This window comes from Strix aluco, chromosome W (genome assembly GCF_031877795.1).
Source record: "Strix aluco isolate bStrAlu1 chromosome W, bStrAlu1.hap1, whole genome shotgun sequence".
Classification (NCBI taxonomy): domain Eukaryota; kingdom Metazoa; phylum Chordata; class Aves; order Strigiformes; family Strigidae; genus Strix; species Strix aluco.
Window position 1 is genome coordinate 35,212,771 of NC_133970.1, and position 26,083 is coordinate 35,238,853.

At 43.6% G+C, this 26,083-nt stretch overlaps 1 protein-coding gene across 2 annotated transcripts in view; it reads right to left on the reverse strand.

Annotated features, from left to right (window-relative positions):
• LOC141917729 (homer protein homolog 1-like) overlaps positions 1-25,660 on the reverse strand; it is a 149,617-nt gene extending 123,957 nt beyond the window's left edge. For both annotated transcript variants that reach the window (XM_074811142.1, XM_074811143.1), the window contains exon 1: positions 24,685-25,660. In XM_074811142.1, coding sequence (XP_074667243.1) covers positions 24,685-24,689 — 5 coding nt within the window. In that variant the 5' untranslated portion in view covers positions 24,690-25,660. The remainder of the gene's footprint in view (positions 1-24,684) is intronic.
• Between the last annotated feature and the right edge of the window lie 423 nt (positions 25,661-26,083).

The following is a 26,083-nucleotide window of genomic DNA, read 5'->3' on the forward strand; positions in this document are numbered from 1 at the left end:
ATTTGTCTTAATGGCCACTGCAGCACAACCCACCCCTAAACCCACCCTGCAACTAACCTGGAAAACAGAATCACCTGTGTGGGTGGGTCAGTGGCCCTTGCCAATGGAACAGTTGTTCCACCTGAATGATTTAATTCATGAACAGTTAAGTGCAGGACATATCATACCTACCAGTCCTTGGAACCCCTGGTGTTTGTTATATCAAATAAAAGTGGTAAATTGTGACTTTTATATGATCTCCAACACATTGATTCCCCTAAACTGGCATTTTCTAATAATTGATCTGAAAGATTTATTTTTTCTCCATTCCCTTGCATCCGGATGATGCATCTAAATTTCCCTTTTTTGTTCCCAGTATTAATGTTAGTGAACCTACAACACGGTACCACTGGGTTGTTTTACCATAAGGCATAAAGAATACTCCCACAATGCAGGTCCCCCAGGCTGTTATCTATCATTATATGGATGACATCCTTATAGCAGCAGAAACACAGGAGATCATGGAAAAGCCTCTTGCTTTACCCAAAGACTCAGTACCTCAAATGGGGTGACAAATAGCACCTGAAAAGGTACAGCGATCATCACCGTGGCAGTACCTGGGGTGGAGAATTTGTGAACAGACCATTGTCCCCCAACACCTTAAACTTAAAACTGATGTTAAGACTTTAAATGATTGACAGAAACTGTTGGGAGCCATAAATTGGATACAGCTGTTGTTGGGCCTAACTAATGATGATCTCCATAGCTTGCTTTATATTTTGCGAGGAGATCCTTCACTGACATCACCCAGAGTACTTACAGAGAAAGCGAAACAAGATCTCTACTGTGCAGCTAATGCCATCTCAGAAACACAGCAAGCACGGCTTTCACATGCAATTTTTCCACCAAAATGCCAGGGCAATACAAAACCAGTTTTCTTTATCAAGGCCTCACGCTGAAGACATCATTGCGACTTGCCCTGAATGCCAGAAGGACTCTCTCTTCAACAGCCAGTGGTGTCAACCCTCGGGGACTCACCTCCTCAGAATTATGGCAATCTGACGTCACTCGCTTTGCTGCATTTGGATCATTAAAATAGGTGCCGTCAATATTGCATCACTTCTCATCACAGATACCAGATCAACAAGAAGTCCAGGGCAAGGCTCAAGTGTTAGCAAAAACCCTGGAAAGTGGTAACTGGGAAGGACCATATCCTTTAATAACCTGGGGAAGAGGTTATGCTTGTGTCTCCACAGGTCACGGTCCCCGGTGGTTACCGGCAAGGTGTGTGCGACCACACCTGAGGCGTGAGAGGCAGCTTTTGGTGGACACTCAGGAGCCGGCTGTGGGTGCTGTGGGTGCCCCTGTGCCGACAGTTCGTGGTCTCTTCAACTGATCATTTAAGCAGAATGTATGGGCAATGCTTGCTGCTGCAATAGGACAAAATACACTATCTCTGTCCTTAATCACACTACAGTTGCCAACTCTTTTAAGAGAAAATGCTAACAGGAATTGCAACTCCTTGATGAAACATATAGGCTTACTAGTCACTAGTGAAAGATGTAGCTTAGACAAAATGTAGTTATTAATAAGGATGAAATGCTATAAGAATGTGTGTATTCGACTTTCTTTGTTTAGCAATATTAAGAATTAGGAACTCAAGTGTTTAACCTTATTAGAAACTCCCTTGGTTTCCCCCCTTGAGTGCTGGCCAGGCTCTGGGTGGAACCCAACAGGAGGATGAGATCAGATGTTTCCGCTCAAAGAAAGTTGCCAGTTATTTTGGCCTGCTGAATTAGATATATGAGGCTGGACCTGCTTGCAGCGATGTTGGATGCCTCACCTACGGATGGACGCATCGCGTAGGATTTCCGGTTTGTGAGGAAGGGCACTCTAAATTCTCGCTGCATCCAGGGTTCCCCAGCAATTGCGGATCTGAATGTTAGTACCCCATTAAGTAAGTGTGCTATTCTGTATTTTCCTTACTGTTTATTTTTGTAGTATTTAGTCATATCCCGCAAAGTAGTGAAATTAGCCTACTCTTTTAACTAGTAACTGTAACTGCTGTTTTGTTTCTAGCCTTCTGTGGAACTATTTTAAGTATGCTGTGTTTTTTGAAGTTTGCCTAACCCTTAATTGATAAAGCCTCGAAATAAGTGTTGCAGGTGCAGCTGCAAAACAAAGAAAGGGGAGATGTGGGAGAGGCATTGGCCTGTCAGCCTTACACAGCCTCTGAGCAATAGCTAGGCTTTGATGAAGAACAGGCCTTGGAAGACAGATAACAAACTGCTGAGCTGTGCCAAGGGGGCAGGCAAAAACAGCGGACAGCTGTAACACTGAACTGTGAAAAAGCACTAAGCTGTGAGAAGTTACCATCGCGGTAGGGCGGAATGGGCCAGGGAATATGGGGAATTAGTTCAATTGACCCGTGAAACTGATAATGGACCAGCCTCTACCTCTCAAAAATTTGCTCTTTTTTGCCAACTCTGGGGTACACGTCACATCACAGCTATACCACATTCCCCCACGGGGCAAGCCATAGTGGAGAGAGCGCATCAAACTTTAAAAGCGCTTTTGCAAAAACAAAAAGGGGGAGAGGTCTTGGCTGCTGCAGAACCACTTGCAAAAGCGGTGTATGTGTTAAATTACTTACGGCTCACAGGTGATAGGGAGGAACCACCAGTAGTAATACATAGTATGGGTCTGAAATCTGATATAAGCCGGTGTGGAGATGGTGCTTTTGCTCAGTACAAAGATGTTGCTACAGGAGAGTGGAAAGGACCTGCAGAGCTAACAATGACGGGTCGAGGCTATGCCTGCGTTATTACCGATACCGGCACTAGATGGGTTCCGAGTCGATGGGTGCGACCCTGGAAGAAGGAAGTTAAGAAAGATGAAACAGAAACCGAATGAGATATTAACTTGGAGCAAGGGTTATGTTTGTGTCTTCACAGATGCCGGCTCTCGCTGGGTTCCTGCTCGGTGTGTTCGGCCTCTATTGGAACCTGCCTCAGGGTGAAGGATGGGTGGTCTCACAACCAAACGCCACCGCAAGCCCTGAAAATCCGTTCTCTACATGCTTGGTAGAAATACCTGTGGATACATGGCCGAACCCACTGCAGTTTTGGCTTAGCAAACAAACTAATGCTACTTCTTTGACTTTAAGTGGTCTTTTAACTGATGTTGATAGTGTCAGACATGCTACGTTACAAAATAGAGCTGCGATTGACTTTTGCTTCTAGCGCAAGGACATGGTTGTGCTGAATTTGGAGGAATGTGTTGTATGAATCTATCCGATCATTCAGAATCTGTTTTTAAAAGCATTCAGCAATTGAAGGATGGAGTCAAACGCTTAACAGAAGATGATGGCTTGGACTGGCTGACAAGGATGTTTAAAGGTTGGGGATTATCTGGTGGGTTGATAACATTAGTCAAAACTCGGAGTAGTCCTTTTGATTGTAGTGACTGTGCTCTCAACGTTGCCTTGCCTTATAGGCCTTCTGCAAAGGGCCCTGCAGAGGACTGTCGGTGCAATGTTTTTAGCACAGGAACACAGGGGAGTCTGGATCGCTCAAAAACAAAAAGGGGGATTTGTGGCATCGCTGGAGAACAACGGACATGTTGTGAGTGATCCAGACCAAGGGGCCTTGCTGTAACAGCAAGCTGCAGCTGTGTTCAAGGACATAAACAAGGCCGAGACGCCCTGAGAAACTACATTCCTGGCCAAGAGATAAAGATGTTGGAATGTCGAAAACAGGGGGTCTACCTGGGGGGAGAGCAGCGCGTGGACACCACACCGGGACCAATCATAGGGGGCAGAAGGGCACGTGAACAAGTAGCTTTAGCCTATTAGCAATAAGATAGCGGCGCGTGAAGCTTGAGATAGAGTATAAATTGCTGTGTAGCCTTTAATAAAGTGGCATCAACTTGATCACATTGGTCGTCTAAGTTGTGTCTGAGACTTCTGTGTCGGCACACACCAAGCTAACAGATTGTGCCCTCAATATCTTATATTAAGAACCACCCCCTCACAGCTCTCCTTGGCCCTCACCACATCACCAGGCACAGAAGATGCAAAAGCACTCAGAAGCCAAGAATTGTCTTGTGTCTCATCCCCTCTTCAGACACCTAACATCAGGTGAGGAAGGCTTTAACATGTTAACTTAAAATTCATGAGATTTATGGAATAAATTATTTTGGTAGGTCAGTGTTAACTTCACTGCATGACAGATACTTTAAATGATTTTTTTTCTTCATTTCCCAAGAAAATTCAAGATAACAGTAGAGAAGTTTTAACTGAATCCACTAGTTGCATTACTATTTCTCAGAATACAATGACAATCTGAATCACAGCGTTCCACTCATTTTCCTTTAAACAAGCAACGGACCAAATTCATCCTTGATACGGTGAAATCAGATGGGTCTTACTAGATATGCTGAATGTCCAGATCAACATCAGAAACTTATGTTTTGCTTTCTCACAAATCAGAGAAAGAAAAAAATGAAACATAAAAACATATGCACATTCTTCAGAGAAAGAACATGACAGAGTGCACAGGATTCTGCAATAAAATTCAACTTACTTATATGTGAGTCATAATGACACCTGTAGCTCAGGCATTTCATCCTGTCATCTAGGTAGTATCTCAACAGTTGCTTGTCCTCGCCATGCTGAACCTCAGCTAGAAGTCTGTCTCTTGACTGCACAAAACATCTTGTAGTCTAGCACTGCTGTTCTCTGGGACTTCCAAGATGGTAAAGGCACTCCTGCTGAGCTCTAACAAGCAGAGACAACATGCCCTCAAAGTCCTGATCAAAACAGAACACGTTGAATTACATTTACCAGTTAAGATGCAAACTTCTATATTCTGAATAAAATAGATACTACATACATAAAATTAAGGCTTATATTCTAAAGCAAGGAAAAAACCAACAAAATTCTCTTAGATTTTTGGTATAATGTCAGTGAATGTGGAGCTGCTTGTACTAAAGAGTAAAAAAAGGTATTGTTAAACTAATTTAAAAAAGGAAGAAAAACAGATAAACATTGGACTTGCTTTGACTTCTTTAATCCTGGTGCTTTTTTTAAAGGTCCAGACTGGAAGAAATACCTCTTTTCCAATGCCCCCAACTATCATATGCTGCTCAAGTTCTGTGGGTAAGCTAATGAGCCAAAGCGTTACAGGAAAAATTCACACCAAGAATTTATTACCAGCTATGAAAGGTCCTCTAATGGCTGCATGAAGGTTCATATCTATAAGGTTTTCCTTTTTTGCTCTTCCACCCAACTGTCAAAATCTCATTTTCATACCATGAATCAAGTGAGAGCTTTAGAAGTCAGATGAGATAACATGAAGCGTATTACCAAGGACAAGTACTTAGCTTTATTTTCACTCTTTTCACTTCAGTTTATTAAGTTATTCCAGGGGTATATACATCTTCAGGTTTTTTCTAGGTACCTAAGTGATTATTCCTCTAAATCGTGCAAGTAAATGGACAAAGGTGTCTCTGAATTAACTTTTACCTTAAATTTATTTTTAAATTACAAGATTGGAGAGAACTAGTCATCAGCTTTTAATGGCTTAAGAGCAGTTAAATTACATTAGGTTGAATTTTAAGATAGTATTTTCACTATACGTAAGTATCTAAGTAATTATGATAGGGTCGACTTAGCGCTGAGGGATATGGTGTAGTTGGGAACTGTTAATGTTGGGTTGATGGTTGGACTAGATGATCTTCAAGGTCTTTTCCAACCTAGACGATTCTGTGATAGCAAAAATTAATCCAAAGTTGTATTTAATTCCTGGATTTTGCTCTGTCCAAAAATTCTTGCCAAAGAAGTAGAGAGGAGGTCTTCTATCTTGATGACTAGACAATTAAGTTTAAGATGTATAGCTATTTTTCACATCTAGTCACTAAAAGCATTAACCAGAAGCAAACAGAAAAGCAATCTAATGTGAGGTTCTGTTCTGTGAACCAAGAACCCTAGAACAACAGGCTAACAAGACATTTCTGATAGTCTAGACGTTAACATTCCTGTAACATCCCTTACATACAGTAAACTAAGCTAAACTGCATCTGGAATATCAAACAGGCAAGCAACAGTCTAAAAATAACTATTTCCCTCCATTCTACAGCATGGAAAAGCAATTTTGCCACACTTGCAATACAAAAAGAAGCGAGCGGAATGAAACCTAAACAGCACAATGTAGAGCAAGGGAACTGTCCTGGTTTAGCCAGGATAGGGTTAAGTTTCCCCAGCAGTGGGGGGGGAGCTCTAGCCGGGTTATTCAGATACCATGCGGATGTCACATCCTGGCACCATTAGCCCGAGAGAGTCGGTTAACACGTGTGTTATGCCATCGCTCTGTTCCCACTGCTGTATTGGTAGATATCTTGCTCTGTTCATTGTTATCACTGTTATTGTTATTGTTGTTGTTGGTTGTGTTGCTATTGCACTGTTGTATTAAACCTTTCCTTATTTCAGTCTCGGGGCTTTGTATTTCACTCCCTTTGTGGGGGAGGGGCAGCGGCCGCGTGGTCTCAGACCCCGGCAGGGGCTAAACCACCACAAGTTTTGGTGCCCAACGTGGGGCTGAGAGGGCTGAGATAAGGACAAAAGGAGAAGGTGTGTTAGAGCCATCTGTTAGGTGTAATTTTTCTGTTTTTATTTGTATTTGTTTGATAAGAAACGTTTGCAATGCTGGCCAAATTGCTTGTGTGGTGGGGCTGGATTAATCCTCATCTCCACTCTGTGCTCCTAGTGCTGGTGTTTGTTCTCGGTGGAAAATGTGTCAAGGGTTTTATTTTGCTGTACTGGCTACTGTCTGCTTATAATGGCTTTGTGTCACTGCTTGTGGGGGTGAACCGGTACCTGTTTGCTGCCTGGGCTTTTGTTTGGGGTCTCACCCCCTCTATGGGTGAGCCAGGGGAAGAGATCCTCTCGGTTTTTGAGAGTTTCAGCTATCCCTGGAGCACCCAGGCCAGTGTGCTTGCGGCTCTGTGCTTTCTGAGTGTCTGCCAGATCTTGTTTTGGGCCATGCGGTACTTCTCCAACAATAGCACCACCCGGAAACCTGCCCTGAGGGCAGATAGTTATAAATGGCAAGGTGTGTGGGAGAAGATGGGCAAGTGCCTGAGTCAGTGGTCACCCCCAGTGCTTTGGGATCTCACTCCCGAACAAGTGCAGAGTCCTGATAAACTGGTGGAGTGTTTGGAAAAGGTGTGCTGCCAATCTGACAAACCCCGGGAGATGCAACTCGCTGCGATGTGCTGGGGGCTTGCCCATGCTTACCGCATCGCCCTTAACACTGATCACTGCCCTCAAGGGGGAGAAAGGGCTGCAGGGTCTGAAAGTGAACCTGCTGGTACAGCAGCTGGGCCAGGGGGACAGGCAGTGCCAGTATCAGTTGCCCTGATACGGAAAACCAAATATACCAAAAAATCCCCTCGCAGTGCACAGGGTGATGATGAACCAGGCCCATCACGAGAGCAGGAGGAAGAGCAGGAGGTAACCATCCGATCTCTATCCCTCAGTGAGTTGCGAGATATGCGGAAGGATTACAGCCGCAATCCAGGCGAGCAAATTTGCACCTGGCTGCTCCGATGCTGGGATAGTGGAGCTGCTGGTTTGGAATTGGAGGAGAGAGAGGCCAAGCAGCTGGGACCTTTAGCCAAGCAGGTTGGTATTGACAAGGCAATAGGGAAACAGGCTCAAACCCTCAGCCTTTGGAGGCGACTCCTGCTCGCTGTGAGGGAGAGGTACCCCTACAAGGATGATGCTCTATGTCGGTTAGGCAAGTGGACCAACATGGAGAAAGGCATTCAAAACCTCAGGGAAATGGCTGTGTTTGACATGGTCTATGGTGATCTGAATGATGAGCAGTCACCAATGGATCCAGATCAGGCCCCTTGCACACAGCTGATGTGGCAGAAGTTCCTGCAAAGTGGACCAGAGGCACATTCCAAAGCATTAGCAGTAAAGTTGTGATGGTTTAGTCCCTGCCGGGGTCTGAGACCACGCGGCCGCTGCCCCTGCCCCACAAAGGGAGTGAAATACAAAGCCCAGGGGGGAGATAAGGAAAGGTTTAATACAACAGTGCGACAGCAACACAACAAACAACAACAATAAAAATAACAGTGATAAAAATGAACAGAGCAAGATATCTACCAATACAGCAGTGGGAACAGAGCGATGGCATAACACACCTGTTAACCGACTCTCTCGGGCTAATGGCGCCAGGATGAGAGTCCGCATAGTATCTGAATAACCCGGCTAGAGCTCCCCCCCCACTGCTGGGGAAACTTAACCCTATCCTGGCTAAGTCAGGACAGGAAGAAATAACACCACTCATACCTGTTAGGAAAAAAAGTTTAGAAAAGTCAAAAAGCAATTGATAACCAGGTTTTCTTTTTAATTCCTCTAGTTCCTTGATAATCTCCATATAGAGGCAATTTTTCCTTTGTAATTTACATCTAAAATGTCCCATGTGATCAAGTTGTGTGTCAGTCAGATTACTCTTACAGAACTCATGCAAATATTTTAAGGGAGAACATAAAGCAGCTTAACTGTTCAGCTTGAATTTCTACCGTTAATTAGCACAGCACTTTAACACACAGCAATACAGTGAGCAAGTTAGCTTCCTGCCCTCCGCACCATCAGTTTTCTTGAGTTTAAATAAATAGACAGTTTCCTCCCCTTAAAAACTTGAGTTTCAGTGATTCAATTGATGATCTTTAAAACCCAGAGAACAAGCAAGAAACCAGGACCTGAATGTGGTCCTCAGGGACAGTATCTACAGTCTTCAGAACCATTACAAGACCTATAGTTGAAAGGAAAAAGGAAAATCCTACAACAGCAGAACAAGAACAGCTCTACAGACATAGAAGCAGATAGGGTGAGAGCACAACGTTGCTTTGGGATCCAGAGATGCTGCTGGTGAGCCAAGACTCCATGCTCTGCCTTACAAGCAGGCCTAGCAACCCTCTCCTTTCCAGGGGCCTGAGGAGGAGGATGAGGAGGAAGACTCCAACAGGACATGATTTTCAATCTACTGCAATCTCCAGAACAGAAGCCAATTCCCATCCAGCATGTTTTCCTTGTCATGTTTCACAGACACCCTTGAATTAGTTCATGGACTCTTTGAGATCTAAAGTTCAGTAATTTCCTTTGCAAAACAATTTCCAACCTGTGAGAAGGGCTGTTACTACTGCTTGCAAACGACTAATTAGATCAACTGATGCTGACTGAACACGGTGAGAATTAAGCCAAATTGGATGGGGCTACTTAGGTGCTGTTGCTGAGGCATAGATGGGGAGAAACAGCATCCTGTAAACACATGAAGACTTTTTGATGTTAATGGTGCTGTTTGGTGGGATATAAGGGTCACAGGACGACAGTGGTAGAAGTACCACCCACAGGAGCACATTCAAACAACTGACAGACTGAAAGCCCCTGCTTTGTCCTGATGAGAAAGCATGAGACTGTCTAAGAGTCAACACCCTCTGTTCTAAAGTTTGGTTAGATCAATTTAGTTGCTGTAATGAAATCCTTCAGCAGCATTGACAAGTGTCACTGCACAGCTAGCACAGCAGGAAGGAACCAAGAACAGAGGGGTTGGCACTAGGACCAGTGCTGTATTTCACAGGTATATGACAAGAGAGACAAAGCTGAGGCATTTGACAATAGAGACAGATGAGGATTTTGGAAAAGGAATAGAAGGAAGACAAAATCATAGAATCCATCAAGTGTTTCCACTGAGATAAATCAGCAATTAAATAGTAAACAGTGATAGTATTTAAAAATTACTACTTTTAGATGAAGTCTAACTGATGTTTTTCAGATCATCTTTGACTTTGAAAGAAACTCAACTAATACTACTCATAATTTTGCTATTCTAAAGACTAGATCTCTCAGCAACTTGTTCACAACAGAAAAAAACAAGGAATACATATCTTCCTTGGTTATTATAAGAAACTTGGAATTTGTCTCTAAGATATTTCTGTAACAAAATAAGGTTTCCTCACTTGGCACCACAATCTTTATCAACCCCTCCTTGTAATGCTTCTTACTAGCTTTCTTTCATTACCTTCTTTATAGGCTTTAAACTTCCATTTGCTTCCTTGTAGGTCTTCATACAAAAATGATCACACCCTCTTACTACTTCTCACTCCATCAACCAAGTCCACCTCACCTTTTTCTGCATCTCCGAGTTACTAATTTTGACATACCTTCTACATGTAAAAATGCTTTTTATTTTAGTGGGCCTGGCACTTGTCATTCCTTTCATTTCCAGTTTAAAACCCACAAAACTGGGTACTGGGTCTGGCTGAGCCAGAATTGGTTTTCCCCTGTAGCAGCCCTCATGGTGCTGTGTTTTATGCTGGGAGCTGGCAGGGTGTTGATAGCACACTGGTGGTGTGGCTACTGCTGAGTAGTGCTTACACAGCACCAAGGCTCTTTCTGACATTTCCCCCCACAGTGGGACGGGGTGGGCAAGATCTTGGGAGGGGACACAACCAGGACAGCTGACCCGAACTGACCAAAGGGATATTCCAGACCATCTGACGTCTGCTCAGTATAAAGCTGGGAGAAAGGAGGAAGGGGGTGGGGTCACCCTTGGTCCTCCGAGGCAACCACTACGCGTATCAGAGCCCTGCTTCCTGAGAAGGCCCGACATCGCCTGTTCATGGGAAGTAGAGAATAAATCTGTTTTCTTTTTTTTGCTTCTGCTGCGCGTGGACCTTTGCTTTGCTTTTCTTATGTTAAAACTGCTGTTGTTTTACCCACAAGGGTTGTTTTGTTTTCCTATCTTATTTTCTTTCCCCTCTTTGCCCTGTTGAGAAAAAAGGGGGAAGCGGGGGAAGTGATAGAGCGACTTGGTGGGTACCTGACATTTAGCCAAGGTCAAACCACCACATCCTTATTTAATATTAAGAAGTTGTCAGTTAACAGTCAGTTTTGAGAGCTTTTACACTTAGCCCTCAAAAATAAACACCTTTAAATAAATGATTAGCGCAACCTGCACTTTGACTGCAGGCAGCTCAAAACTGAAGTCATGCCTTCACCAGCACCAGTGGAAATATTAGAACTTACATATAGAGCAAGTGGAATGAACCAGGCTGAATAAACATGCATTTCATCACTATCACCATCAACTGATCTTTAAACAATTCACAATCCCTTCAAGACTGCTACAGCTGCATGCTAAGCTTCAAAAAGAATCATTGGTCCACATCACAAGATGAGAATTGAATTATTTCATTTGTATCAAGGAACTGAATTGTACTCTTAGAAAGGTAAACAAATTAATTTTATATTCATAAGTAACACATCAATTTTAAACATCCCACTGAGCACTGCAGGAACTATAAAGCCTCTTTAATTCACTTTAAGTATGCTATTACCATACCAGCAAGTCCCTCCCTTTTGATAACTTTCCCCCAACAATGTGCCTTTCACTGTCAGGCCACTTCCCACCATAATGGCGAGATTCACAGCAAGCATACAGGGCACAATCCATTTTTAAATATACTAGTACAACCATACACTGTGCCTGGAGCAAATGGTGCCCTGCACAGCCTGCTACAGAGGCTGACATGGAAATAGGTACACAGGTCTGCACAGTAAATGTCAGCCAAGGGACTGTGCCAAGTACTGTGCCATGGGGACAGGCCCCGACTGCTGGAGAGGAATACCCATACATAGTCTAGACTGTCTCACTGATGAGCAGCTCATAGGGAAGATGACCGTGCTGGAAGCAGAATGGTTGCATCAGTACTACCCTTGGGTATTGCTATCCAAATAACATAAAGAAACGTTTCTTTACTGACAGTTCATGCCCTTGCTTTGATTGCGCCGGTGGAGGCTGGTAAAGACAAAGTAGTTGTATTGGAACTAGATTATCAACTAGTTTGCAAAGGATACTTTAAAATACAGTTTATACTTCAGAAAGGCACCTACAATTACTGTAGTTCTAACCCCAAGATAGCAGATAGGTATCAGGGCTTTACCCATGTCCTGGTTTCATCTGGGATGGAGTTAATTTTTCTTCTTAGTAGCTAGAAAAGACAGTAGAACCACGACAACCCAGATGGAAGTTAGTTTACTTGTTGAAAGTGTAATTACAGGACATCATCAGATCTCAGGAAACGACCCAGCATTTTGACAAACTAAGCAACAAAATGCACACCATATAGTTTGTGCATAAGTGTTGGTTCAAGTGCCTGTGTGACAGATAAAACTGGAATTTTCTTATTTATTTCACATGGAATTGGAATTGCCTACATTAAAGGCCTATACTTAATAGTTCAATAAAAATATTCAAGCAATAAATACATGCTACTACAGTTAGGAAGCATCTAATCAAAAACCAGGAACCAGTGCTTTTTAAAAGCTAGTTAGTTAGTTCAGTATGGCCTCTTTTTATGAACAGGAACTATTTTCCTTACATGGTACCTGAATGAACTGGTGGGTTCAATGCATTCAAAACCTATGTACAAACCAAGAACTAGAAAAGCCTCCCTCACTCCTTTGCATAAATATCAGAATAGATATTAAACAAAAGAAGTCAAACCTGTGTGCTTCTATATCCTTGAAATAAACAGTGGTCAGAAACGAGCAGGTTTACTTACAGAATGCTCGACATTGCAAAGTCAGTTTTAAAGAAAGCTGTATTTAAAAACATTTTATTTACTTAGGGAAAACTACACCATGTTTTGCATAACTGGAGCACTTACATGCTCACATATTTATGTCCAAAAGAGGCTTAACTGAAACATCAAATACAAGTCCATGTAGCAGAAACTGCCATTTCCCACTCTCTAACAGGTTTTCTGTTTAGAAACAGAATGCCATGAGTAGGAAATACTAAAATCATACTTAATTGCAAAAACACAAAAACAAACAAAAAAAACCAACCAAAAAACCCAAACAAACCCCTCAATGTTTACAAGCAAAATGAAGGTTAACAGTTCTTTAGGAAGATAAACAACATACATATAAGACAAGCTGATTTAGAACAAAATTTTGTATTTGCCAGTTAAAGTATCAGTTTTAATCATTACTTAGTCTGCTCTGTGTGAAGTTTGATCATGACCACTAATTTCCCAAAACTCTGGCATACAAGCATATTCATTTATAAGCTCAGTGGTATCTGAAACCAGAAGTCTTGTCTTTTTTTTTCTTAATCACCTTCATTAAGGTGTCAGGTAACATAAGTGAGTCACCATGACTGTCAAGTTTCAATTATGGTTGATTGCTATTGTGCCACTCTGGTTAGGAATATTTCTTGTTCAATACAAGCTTCTCATAGAAGAATACTAGCTGTATTTTTCAAATGTGAAAGACAAAATTTCACTTAGTGATCATAACCAGCAATGCTAATCATAAACTTTGTGTTCTAATCAAGTTCTTAATAGCAGCACACAGTCAGCTACTTTGCTGCAAAACTGGTATTCATATAGAGGTAGCATTCAATGATCTGGTTTTCCAAAAATAGTTAACTTACCCACACTCTGAAATCATCATTCTATCCCTCCCAATATTTCTCCTCTACAATGAGGAAGCTAGCAGAACTTGTACAGGGTGAAGACAGAAGTCTGTATTTTAATAACTGGGTAAATACCACCAATATTCTTACTGAGGGAATTCAGAAAAGTAGTTTCATATGCAAGTTGCAGGATCATCAAGCCAGCTATTTTTAGGGTCTGAACAGACTCATTAGGATTTATCCAGAGCCATATAGGAGATAAAAATCAAACCTCTGTTCTAGGTTCCCACTAACTACATAAATAGCATTTTTCCAAGGTTGCAGAAATGTTTGCATGGTTGGATTTTGTAAAACCACTTTGAATTCGAACATGGTCTTGACAGTTAATACTCTTCTTTGAGAGAATCTTCCTGCCAGGGTGTTCAACTATTCTTTTCCAAATGACTCCAGATGCATACACAACATCCTACCTGTTGCTGTAAGTGACAGCAAAGTCCTCTGAATCAGGAAGGTCTTGAGTTTTATAAAAACAATAGCCAGTGGCAGGAGTAACAAGACAAGCAAGAAAGTGAAGCAGAAGGTAATCTTTACAAGAACTAAACTTGGGTCCTATCTGTAATGGTGGAGTTAGTGCAAGCGATTTGAGGATTACCATGTTCATCTTTGAGCACTCTAGAGCAGCAGTGTTCTTTAAATATAGGATTTAAGGATGTTACTGAGGAGCAGAAGAGAAGGACTCTTTAAACTTATTTTTATGCTAAGTAAAGGCAGTACTTTGGAAGAACAATTGGGGAAGGAGCAGATTATTTTCCTTTGTGTAAGAATTTAGCTCCAGAATTATATTAATTCTCAAATCCTGCCAACGATAAGTCAGTCACAGATATACAAAAGGTCCCTATAATGCCCTCCAATCCACCCCAATAATAGACATATTCTAGCTTTTGTTCCAACCTGATTTTAAAAATTCATAATTAATGTGGACAAAAAGGGAGGATTTTTTTTTTTTAAAAAAAGCTGTATCTCACATTTAAGGTCACTGAATACATAATTATCAGTAAAAATGATCTCAGATCTTGGGTGGCCCATTAAGATCTGTTGTAAGAGACATGGACGGCGTTTGCATTCAGATGTGAGGTAACTAAGGAATGTAGAGTTTAGCACACACTTTTCGCAGAAATCCCATTAAAATGGATCATTACTTAACCATGTGCACCTGTCTTTTTCCAGAAAACTTCCCAAAGATCCTGGGAGTTTTACTGTTGTGAATAGTCAGACATGCTGCAATATGAGCTGTGCAGTGCTTTTGAAGAACCAGGCCTATCTAGGACTCAAACCAGCAAGATACCACCTATTCCCAAGCACTGCCAATCATTTCCTAGTAGGAATCCAGTTCCTATCTATGTCTAGATGCAGAGAGCTCTGGATGTCTGGGTAGTAGGCTTGCTAAAGCAGATACAGGGAATCCCTCTATGTTTTATAAAAGAACAAGAACAAATATTGACATGGAAGAGACATATACTGTGATGTTGAAAAAGCACTTAGAAAACAGTATCCAGAAGCTGAAAATAAGTTAAGCCAAGATAAATTGATCCTGTCTAATTGCAGGTTAACTCTCTTAGTCACACACAAGTCAGTGAAAAATACAGCTAGTGCAAAAGCACAGGTCTCCCAATTTCAAAGACAATTGGCCAAGTAGCTGTTTAGGGCCCCAGTTACTGTATGCAATGATTTGACAACAGAGCTACATAGAATACATTATTCCATATGCTTATTTTTGTTGACATGGAAAACACTTCATATCCTAAGAAGCCCTGAAAAGGCAGCACACTCCACTGTAAGTCACATGTTGAAGAAAACACTGGTTTTGCCAATATCACACGGTACATTCTTTTAGCTTTTTGTACAGACAAGCCAGGGCTAGCAGACTATTAGAAATGAACAGGCACAAAAAGTAGGAATTGCAAGAACATGTGTCAAAGATGATTTGTTTCACCAACACTTCACTGTAAAGTGTTGACCATTTAAAGGTCATTCTTCAGTTTTCAAAACTCAAGGAAGATCTCATTACATGTCCTGTTACAATAATAGATTCAAGATTAACTATGGATTCAAGACTATACCATACTGTTTACAGAATAAGTCATTTAAAAACCACAAGTTCTAAAACCCTGGCAATATTACCTATTATAGTTTTTACTATGAAAGACACTATGAAAGGGGGGAAAAATGCCATTTCTCAACAAGCTGAGACTCAACTTAGTTGACAGTCTCAAAAGAAACTTTCCAGACTTCAGCTTCAAAACTGAGGAGCAAACTCAGACAGGGATAGCTATGAGACTGGATTTTTTTTTTTTTTAAACACTTCCTGACAAGTTAAACAGACACTGCTGTAGCAAAAGGTAGATCTATCCCACCTGTAATGACACTTCCCTTGTGCCAACCCTGTATTAGTACAGCTGTGCAGTCAGCTAGGTTACAGTACTGACGTGGCTCACTGCATAGTCAAATGTTTGTGCTGCAGTACAGACAACAGGAAAAAGCAGCCCCTGTCTTCTCTTGTCCCCACTTTTTGGTGGCAAGCTCAGTGAAAATTTAATGATCAAGATGTTGACAAAGAATGCAATCACAAAGATGGACAAAACAGTGCCTGTGAATCATTTGCAAGTATATGGAGAAAGAAGAAAAACCTGAGATGAACTATGTATTTCAAGTTCTTCCCTCTTTATTCAGGTAAAAGCCATTAGTCAAAACCAGTGATACTGGCTGCTTAAGTTAGCTAACTGTAGCTGGGGAAAAAAATAATCATGACAAGATACTGGAAATGTCAATATATGCTTGTATCTGGCAATCCATGCTTAAACAGTGTCTCCCTAGACTAATTTTTTAAATGATGACTGGCATTCACCACTACTCACCACCAGAAAAATGTGTCAGAATTCAATGTGTTGCCAGAAGCATATTTGTGATGAAGTTCCAGAAAATCAATACAGTATTCAAACATAGTTCCATTACTTTGCAGAATGGAGTAGACAACATTAATACTACTACAAAGGCTCTGTGTAGATGCAGAGTCCAACACTGCATGTGCAAGGCCCAGGTGGAATAAAACCACAGCTCCCTCTAGCCTCCTCTCCCCTCTAACCTCCCTGTTCTGAGCACAATACTAATTTTGGTGTATCCCAAATGGCCCAGCCTTGGAAAAAAAAAAAAAAAATAAGATACTCACAACAGAATGGGGAAAAGAAACCTATTATCAAAATTAGATCTAAAAGCAGATTTTTTCATAGCACAATGCTTCCACACGCATTGCACCTTACCTTTAAGACTGAATACATCTGAAAAAGCCTTTCAGGGAGAGCAGCACAAAACCCTGAACTAGAAAGCATGTTCTTGCAAAACTTTTTACAGAGGGCTTTCACATAAGTAAGGTCTTTAAATACATATTTCAACTTAACGTGGTATCTTAAGAAAAAAACAAAAGAGGGACTGAGTTCTCCGATTTTTATTTTTACTGTAAATAATACAGGATACTTTGCGCCTTTGTTCACTGTTACAGTTTCCTGTTACTAAGACTACAACCACACACATGGGGAAGCCTGAGATTTTTCTCCTGAGAGCATGCAGGGTTGTTCCAGATACAAAGGGCACATTGTTAAAACACAAGCACACTGAATTTCTGTGTGTGTATATATATATACATATACTCATGTGAGTTCCAGGTCTGGTCTCAAACTAATCAGATATCTCTATACCACACTCACTCTCCCTTGCCAGATGCCTCTTAAACTATAACTACTGGACTAGAAGAGCCATCATTTCTTGGAAATTACTTTAGGCCTAAACAGCTTCAGAATTAAAGATATCTAAAAGAATGTAAGAGCTAAGTTTTTAATCTGTATGAAGCGTTAGCATTGTTTAGATGGTCACTGATCTGGAATACATTGGAAAACCATAGGCTCAGCTAAAATCATGTCCCAGGCACCTATACTAATGAGAAACTACTAGCAAATTAGTGTTACATCATGAGATAATGCTCTTCTCTTTGTAGTACACTAACGCGTAGACATAGATTTAAAGGGTGATCAGCTAAGACTTTTAAATCAAATTACAGTCTTAAGAGACAATCATAAAGAATAAATGTTTTCCAACAAAATTCCCATAAAAGTGATATCTGAATTCTACTTATTATTTTTACTAATTAGCAAGCATAAATGCTCTAAAGCCAGTTAGGTGTCATTGCCTCCCCTGATTAGAAGTGATGGCCCGTTCCAGTATTTCATCATAGAATAGTTTGGGTTGGAAGGGACCTTAAAGATCATCTAGTTCCAACCCCCCTGCCATGGGCAGGGACACCTTCCACTAGATCAGGTTGCTCAAAGCCCCGTCCAACCTGGCCTTGAACACTGCCAGGGAGGGGGCAGCCACAGCTTCTCTGGGCAACCTGTGCCAGTGTCTCACCACCCTCACAGTAAAGAATTTCTTCCTTATAACCAATCTAAATCTACCTTCTCAGTTTAAAACCGCTACCCCTCATCCTAGCACTACACTCCCTGATAAAGAGTCCCTCCCCATCTTTCCTGTAGGCCCCCTTTAAGTACTGGAAGGCTGCTATAAGGTCTCCCTGGAGCCTTCTCTTCTCTAGGCTGAACAACCCCAACTCTCTCAGCCTGTCCTCATAAGGGAGGTGCTCCAGACCCCTGATCATACTCGTGGTCCTCCTCTGGACTCACTCCAACAGGTCCATGTCCTTCTTATGTTGGGGGCCCCAGAGCTGAACACAGTACTCCTGGTCTTGTGAGACCCCACCTGAGCAGAGGGGGAGAATCACCTCCCTCAACCTGTTGGCCACACTTCTCTTGATGCAGCCCAGGATATGGTTGGCTTTCTGGGCTGTGAGCACACATTGCTGGCTCATAGTCAGTTTTCTATCCACTACTACTCCCAAGTCCTTCTCTGCAGGGCTGCTCTCAATCCACTCATCGCCCAGCCTGTATTTGTGCATGGGATTGCCCTGACCCATGGGCAGGACCTTGCACTGGCCTTGATGAACTTCTAGAGGTTTGTACAGGCCCACCTCTCCAGCCTGTCCAGGTCCCTCTGGATGGCATCCCTTCCCTCCTGCGTGTCAACCGTACCACACAGCTTGGTGTCATCAGCAAACTTGCTGAGGGTGCACTCAATCCCACTGTCCATGTCACCAACAAAGATGTTAAACAGCACCAGTCCCAATACCAACCCCTGAGGAACGCCACTCATCACCCCCCTCCACTTGGACATCGAGCTGTTGACTGCAACTCTTTGAGTGCGACCATCCAGCCAATTCCTTATTCACCGAGTGGTCCATCCATCAAATCCATGTCTCTTCATTTCAAGGTATTGCAATCTCTATGGCTCTGAGACTGCATACTCCCTCAAGTATTGGCTCAACATCTGCAAAGATAATGGGTATTGTGGTAGGGTAAGCACTGTTTGGGAGGGAGAAATCACAAGTACACACACACAAAACATTCATATGATGCTTGCCTTGAGACATTAATATAAAAATAATCTCAGCACGATCAGTGTGAAGAACTGAAATGTTTATTTTCCAGCAGAACTAGTATTTCAACCAGAGAGCTGGTCTATACAATCTTTATAATGCATGGAAATACTGAAAAAGATCAGTCACAGCCTTAAGGTATTATGAACACCTTCACTGGATCAGCATGGAAATTGTCCCCCATGGCGTTCAGGACACCCATTTGTGTGTTGCGAGGCCAGAATAGCTGTTTTAGATTTCATGGTCATAAAACTACTGTGACAGAAGATAATTTAAGCATGGTAGAGGTCTCCATGCATTGCTGCATGACAAAGTAGTTCATTAACAATTTCAAACTGATTTACATACAGTACATCTGTCTAGGTATTTATACATTTATTAACTTTTTTCAGAAAATCAAGTTTTGTGGGTGTTATCTATAGTAAGTAACATTGATCTGGCTTTGTTACTCTCTACACACTGCTACAAGAAGAGAGCATAAACCACTTTGTTGCCACTGCTTTCCCACAGTAAGTGTCTCATTTTACCCTTGAGATAACATGACCAAGAATTGCAGTAACACTAAACTATTGCCAAGAAGCTGTACCATCTGCTCTATTATCTGCAATATTTCTGTGCCAGAGGAGCACAGCTGATGGAACTGTTGCTAAGACAAAGTTTTGGGAGAGCTGTCATTAAACCTTGTGGGAGGGGGAAAAGACAGGTTGAAGAACCTGAGTCAGGTCAAATTCAACAGTTAACAATACTTCTGGCTCCTAACAGCTTTATAGTGCTAATGTCTTGTTACCTAGCTAGGGAAAGGAAACTGAAAAGTTTAAAGACAAGACTTTGGTTTGGAACACCTAAAAAACCAAGGCAACAGGTAGCAAACCAATTTCCACAGCAAGATTTGTCTATCCCATATGTTCAAACATAATAGATTTTCACATATTTTTAGATTTTAAAGGTTCAAACTGGCTTTGGAAAACTTATTACATCCTAGAGTTTAGAATTAGCATGATTTGTCAATTCCCCTACAACTACAGTATGCTCTCTTCAAAATGGGACTCTGCATCCTGAATGCTTTAAAGAAACACATTTGACTATCTCCTCATCCTTCGACAAGATTAAGAGCTAGAAGTGGATCAACAGTCATTTTCCCTTAATTGCCTGTCCTGGTTTAAGCCCAGAGGGAAACTGAGCACCATGCAGCTGTTCACTCACTCCTTCTCCCTCAGGAATGGGGAGGAGAAAATATAACAAAAGGCTCAGGGATTGAGACAAGGACAGAGAGGGATGACTCACCAGTTATGGTCATGGGCAAAAGACAGACTCAATTGGGGAAGAAAGAACATCAATTTAATTTGAACACCACCACCACTAATTTGCCAATCAGAGTAGGACAGTGAGAAATACAACCACATCTTAAAAACACCTTCCCCCCACTCATCCCTTCTTCCTGGGCTCAGCTTTGCTCCTGATTTCTTTACCTCCTCCCCCACAGCGGTGCTGGGGGCAGGGGATGGGGGTTGCGGTCAGTTCATCACCCATTGTTTCTGCCGCTCCTTCCTCCTCAGGGGGAGGATTCTTCACACTTTTCCCCTGCTCCAGCATGGTGTCCCTCTCACGGGAGACAGTCCTCCATGAACTTCTCCCACATGAGTCCTTCCCATGGGCTGCAGCTCTTCATGAACTGCTCCAGTGTGGGTCCCTGCCGTGCGGTGCAGTCGTCCCAGCAACAGACTGCTCCAGCGCGGGCTTCCCTCAGAGTCCCGGCCTTCTCTGGGCACAGCCACCTGCTCCAGTGTGGGGTCCTCCACGGGCTGCAGGTGGGCATCTGCTCCACCACGGACCTCCATGGGCTGCAGGGGGACAGCCTGCCCTCTCACCATGGGCTGCAGGGGAGTCTCTGCTCTGACTCACCTCCCCCTCCTCCTCCTTTCGTCCACTGACCTTGGTGTTTACATAGATGTCCTCCTTGCAACTCCCACTCCTCCCAGGTTCCCCTTCTTAAATATGTTATCACAGAGGCGCAGCCACCATCGCTAATTGGCTTGGCCTTGGACAGAGGCAGGTCCGACTTGGAGCCGGGGGAGTTTCAAGAAGCTTCTGACAGGAACTACCCTGTAGCCCCTCCCTTGCTACCAAAACCCTGCCACACACAAACCCAATACACTGCCAAAAATTAAAATAAAATAATTATTTTAGGTAACTACAATGCTAATAAATACATCCTAAAATAGTCATCTTCCACAATATACTCTAGCCAACTTAAGAACCCTAGTATTCTAAATCTGCCATATCAAATTGACACATATCATAAACATCTTTATGAAGATAACATACTAAATATAGTCCAAGTGAAGAGAGCTAAAGTCTTTATAAAAAGACACCGTGATTAATGTGACATGACAGAGACAAGCACGTCTTACAGAAGCTTTGCTGAATGATGAGGAATTACAAGGTAAAGAGTGAAGGGAAAAGCTAGTAAGATGAATTTGGATACTTGTCTACAGCACAGAAGTCCATAAAGGAAAGTAGTTACAGAGAGACTACTCATTAATAAACCAGGAATTAATCCAAGAGATTAAGTTTAACAGGACACCAAATTCTCAACGTTACCAGAATTCATGGCTGTGGAGTTCCCATACTGCTTCTAGCATGAAATATATTCATTCCAGCCTGAGCAATGACTGCAGCATAGTCCACAAACACTAACCTCTCCTGCTAAAAAGTAAAAGCAGTACCAACGACCAGTAAAATAAGGTGATGGTTTGCAGCTTTCAACACAGAATTTACCTGGTCAATGTATACAATAACCTGAGCTACTAATACACATCCTGAGTATGTTTACTTAAGATCTATTTCTTAAAGATTTTTAATATAGTCAAACCTCTGCTCAAAGACAACTGATTGCGCAATACTGACAAATTTTGTGTTTCTCAATACTGGCAATACAAAAGAGACACATTATGAACTGGGACAGAACATACTGAGGTCATCTTATTTACACAAAAATCAATGTTTTTCCATTGAATAATGCTATAGTCAGTGTGGTCAACTCAACAGAAAGGCCCGCACAAAAAAAAATGGGTATATCACTCAACAGTGACTATTGATAGGAATTCGTCTTTATGCAACAGGGATGAGGAACTAGGAGAGAGGGAGACAGAAAGACTGGCAGGTAGAGAATCAAGAATGAACATCCTATGCTTAAGTGCCTGGCCTGTACAATCCCCAGGGCTTGATTTGTTTATCTTCTCCTGTGATATGAGGGACACACACAGACATATGGGATACAGCACTAGGAAGAGTGGCTCCTAAACCACTGGACCCTATAGACCATTCTCAAGTTTCTGAAAACAAATTTAATAGCAGTACTGCTTCAGAGACCAGTCACCCACAGCTTGGTATTCACTGCATACACAGTGCATAATTACCTGGCTCGCCTGATGGTACTCAATGAGCCGAGCAGACTATAACAAACAAGAATAAACCACTGCTGGTTTGGCAAGCCAATTCCTCTCCCCCATCTCAAGTTTTCTGTGTTCTGACCATTGGAATAGGTAAACTCTCTACCAGCCAGGTACTACAAGCTTGCTGTACAAGCTTATGTAGGAGTGCAGTACCCATTAAATACTGAATATAGTACACTGACCCTCATGTGGCCATGTACATGGATTATCAATCATTTTGCAACTTGCTTCTAGAGCACTCAATTTTAAGACCTTAGTAGAGCATCAGAAGACTATTTTTATAACTACAACGTTAACAGTCCAGTACATCTTGGTCTAGAAATAGTCTGAAATCCATGGGCAATTGCATTTAGATGCTAATACAAAATAGCTACTGAAACAAGACCTCTGCTCTGAACATTAGCAAATGTCTGATACTTAACTGCAGATCCACAGAGCTGGTGCTGGCCCTGGCTTGGATGCACTCACTCACTCTTAGAGAGCAGAGAGCTTATCAGTAACACATACCTACATTGTTGGTTTTGACCACCTTGTTAAAAGACAGTCTGCAAAGGAATACTATATTACAACACCCCAGTGTGTACTGTCCAAAGAGTCTTCAAAATATTTTCAAGTTTTGTTTTCTTGACCTTAACATGCCAAGATACTACTTAAGAGTCACGAGACCAACTTTACACCATTTCTCCAAATAATTTTTATAGTCCTTCAGTATTTAGGATTATTTCTACTCCCTCTACAGATATGGATTTGCACTGTTCATTAAGAAGTTACCATGCTAAAACACTAGCAGTACTGGAGTTTATGAAATGGAGAAATTAAGGATTTTTTTTTTTGGTAAGTCAGGTTTTTGTTTTCAGAAGTGCTCAATTTAATTCTGGAGAAAATACAAAGTTTACTCTTCAACAGTTCCCTGTATTTGTAATACAATGACATCTACAAACACAATACTGATTTTAAATAAATGAAATGTTTTCAATTATTTGAACTTAAAAAGCTACATAATTCTGTGTCTGCTTAGAAGTCTTAAGAATATATCCCAAAACCACTATAACATCATTTAGCCTTTTGGCAGGTTTTTGAAACACATTGTCACTTTCTTGAATATGTAGACAACTGCAAGCTTGGGTTTATTCTGTTTGGGATTTTTTTTTTTTTTTTTTTTTCAAATGGAAGGGAAGACAATAGGAAAATAAAAACTAGTCTAAGAAGTCATTCCTTCCTGCATCTTGTACAGTGAGCCCCAGTGACTAGGACAGAGTCAAAGACACAGCTGTTATCACCCTACATACAAGGAAATTACTAAATTGGAAAATTCCAAGTGTCCTTAACAGCTTGAGGAAAGAGACACTTTTAACTTCCACATTACTATATCAATTTCACATTTGAATTCCTGAATGACCAAAATACAAAGGACATGAGTTATAACTTTTATACTCTAAACTATGTCATAAAGTCTTAGAAAACCAGCATCTTGTTAATGCATTAAAAGTCTGTCTCTACCTTGCAGTTAGCCAAATCATACTGGGTTTCTGTTGCTTTTGAACATGGATGAGTTTCCATTCTATTCAGAGGTTATCAGGCAAACACAAGGTTTATTTTTTCATCTCACTATACAAATTACTAAGAATACAACTGTGGAAAGTTTTCATAGATATCAATATCACTTTTATAGCTACTACATTAGGTGTGATCAGGTTCATTTTAAAGATTTTATTCCTTCTAATTTCTTTAAAGTCTCAAGGGGATATCCCAATTCACTTAGGGGACCTCCTATAAAGCAGATTTCTCTCAGAGCCTTCTTCACTATATTGGGAAATTCACACCTTGTTTTATATCCTCTGAACTTCAGAAGAGTTAAAACGAGCCTTCGCTGCTCTTGAGTTTCGCTTTGTCACACTGCACTTAAAGCAGTCGTTTTCAGGACTGACCACCCCTAAAAGACCAGGGGAAGGTCCTCACGGTGGGGATCTGGAAGCCTAGGCGGTTCCTCCAGCGATCCGATGTGGCTACGGCGGAGGCAAACCTCTGCAGATCACGGTGCACCCCGCTTTTCTTTCATCAGGTTGATGCACAGCAGGATTCCTGGTCCTTATGCACCCAGCCAGTAAAGCCACTCGCCTCCGTACGCATTCAGCCAGCGCCCGCTTGAACAGCAACAGCTCTCGCGGGCAGCCGCTTCCACCCCCCAGCCCCGCCCCGGCGGCACCCGCGACATCCTTACCCCATGGCGGCCGGCGGCGCCGGGCACCGCGTCCCCGAGGTGCTCCTCGTCTCAACGGCAGCTCCGCAGCCCCGTGGCGGCGGCAGTTCACTGGGCTGGGCTCGCCGCGCCGCCGGGTCGCAGCTACCGGGCCGAGCGGAGTCGCCCGCGCGCTAGGGAGCGCCCCCCGCGGGCCGAGCTCCCATGGCCGCCAGCCTCGCCAGGCGCCTGCAGGCAGCGGCTCCGGCCCTCGGACGGGTGGCAGCGGCGGCTCCAAGGGCAGACGTGGAGACGCTCGCCAGGGACTGGCGGCGACTGCGGCGGTTCTCGCCGGGAAGTGAGCGGCCGCCGAAGGCTCCGTGCGACTCAGAGGCGGAGCGGGATAGGGCAGGCGGTGCGCGCAGGGCTCCACGCCGCCGCTCCCCCTAGCACCCCCGCCAGCAGCGTGGTGAGCACAAATGCATTCTCCCGAGGAGGCAGAGCGAGCCGCGGCACCAGCGCTGGCATCGGGCTCCCGGCGTGCGGCGGCTAGCGGGCGCCGCGCTCCCCCGATCCGCCCACCCCCGGCTGCAGAGATGCAGAACGCCGCTCCTCCTTCCCGCGACAGCGGATCCGCTCCTCGCCGTCACGCCTTCTTCTGCGGCGACCGGGCGGGCATCGTCCTGGGGCGCAGCGGGTCGGTCACTGCCAGCGGGAGAGGCCGCCGAGCCCGCGTTCCTCTGCGGCGGGACCGCGGGCTCAGCCCCGCCGGTGGGACGGAGGGAGAGGGACGGAGCGAGCGAGCGAGCTCCGTATCAGGCGGTGCCCGGCTGCTCCAGCGCCCTCAAGCCGCTGCCTCTACCCGCTCGCATCCTCCGCCCCACACCTCCGCCCGCCTGTCCCCTCGAGGTTAGCAGCCGCCACGCCTCCGTCCCACTCCTCGGAAGGGAAGGGCCCTACAGTCCACCGCGCACGTCGCCACAAAGCAATCAACTCGCTACTGCTTGCAATGGCACCTACTCACTCTACCCCCATCCTCCCCCCGAGGAACTTTAAATAGCACGTCACCACGCTCCCCTACGCACATACGTCATGCACCGCTTCCGGCACTGATGTCACCGGGGTGCGGGGGGATGATGTCAGAGTGGTCCATGCCGCCGGAAGCGCTTCTATAATAGGGAATGGCGGCGGAGGAGAAGGTTCGGGGTTCTCCGGGGCGCCGGCGGCGCCCGGACCGCCTCCTCCCGCGACCGCCCTCTGCGGCGCCGTCTCCACGGCAACGCCGCGCGCGCCCGCCGCCGCGCCCCGCGCCCGCCCCGGGTGCCGCGGAAGCAGCGCTGCGCCCTGTGGAATGGCGGGGAGAGCCACGGGTGAAGATGGCGCAGAGCCCACCGCGGAAGGCGGCTGCGGCAACTTTCTAGCCCTCTGCCCCGGGCGTGGG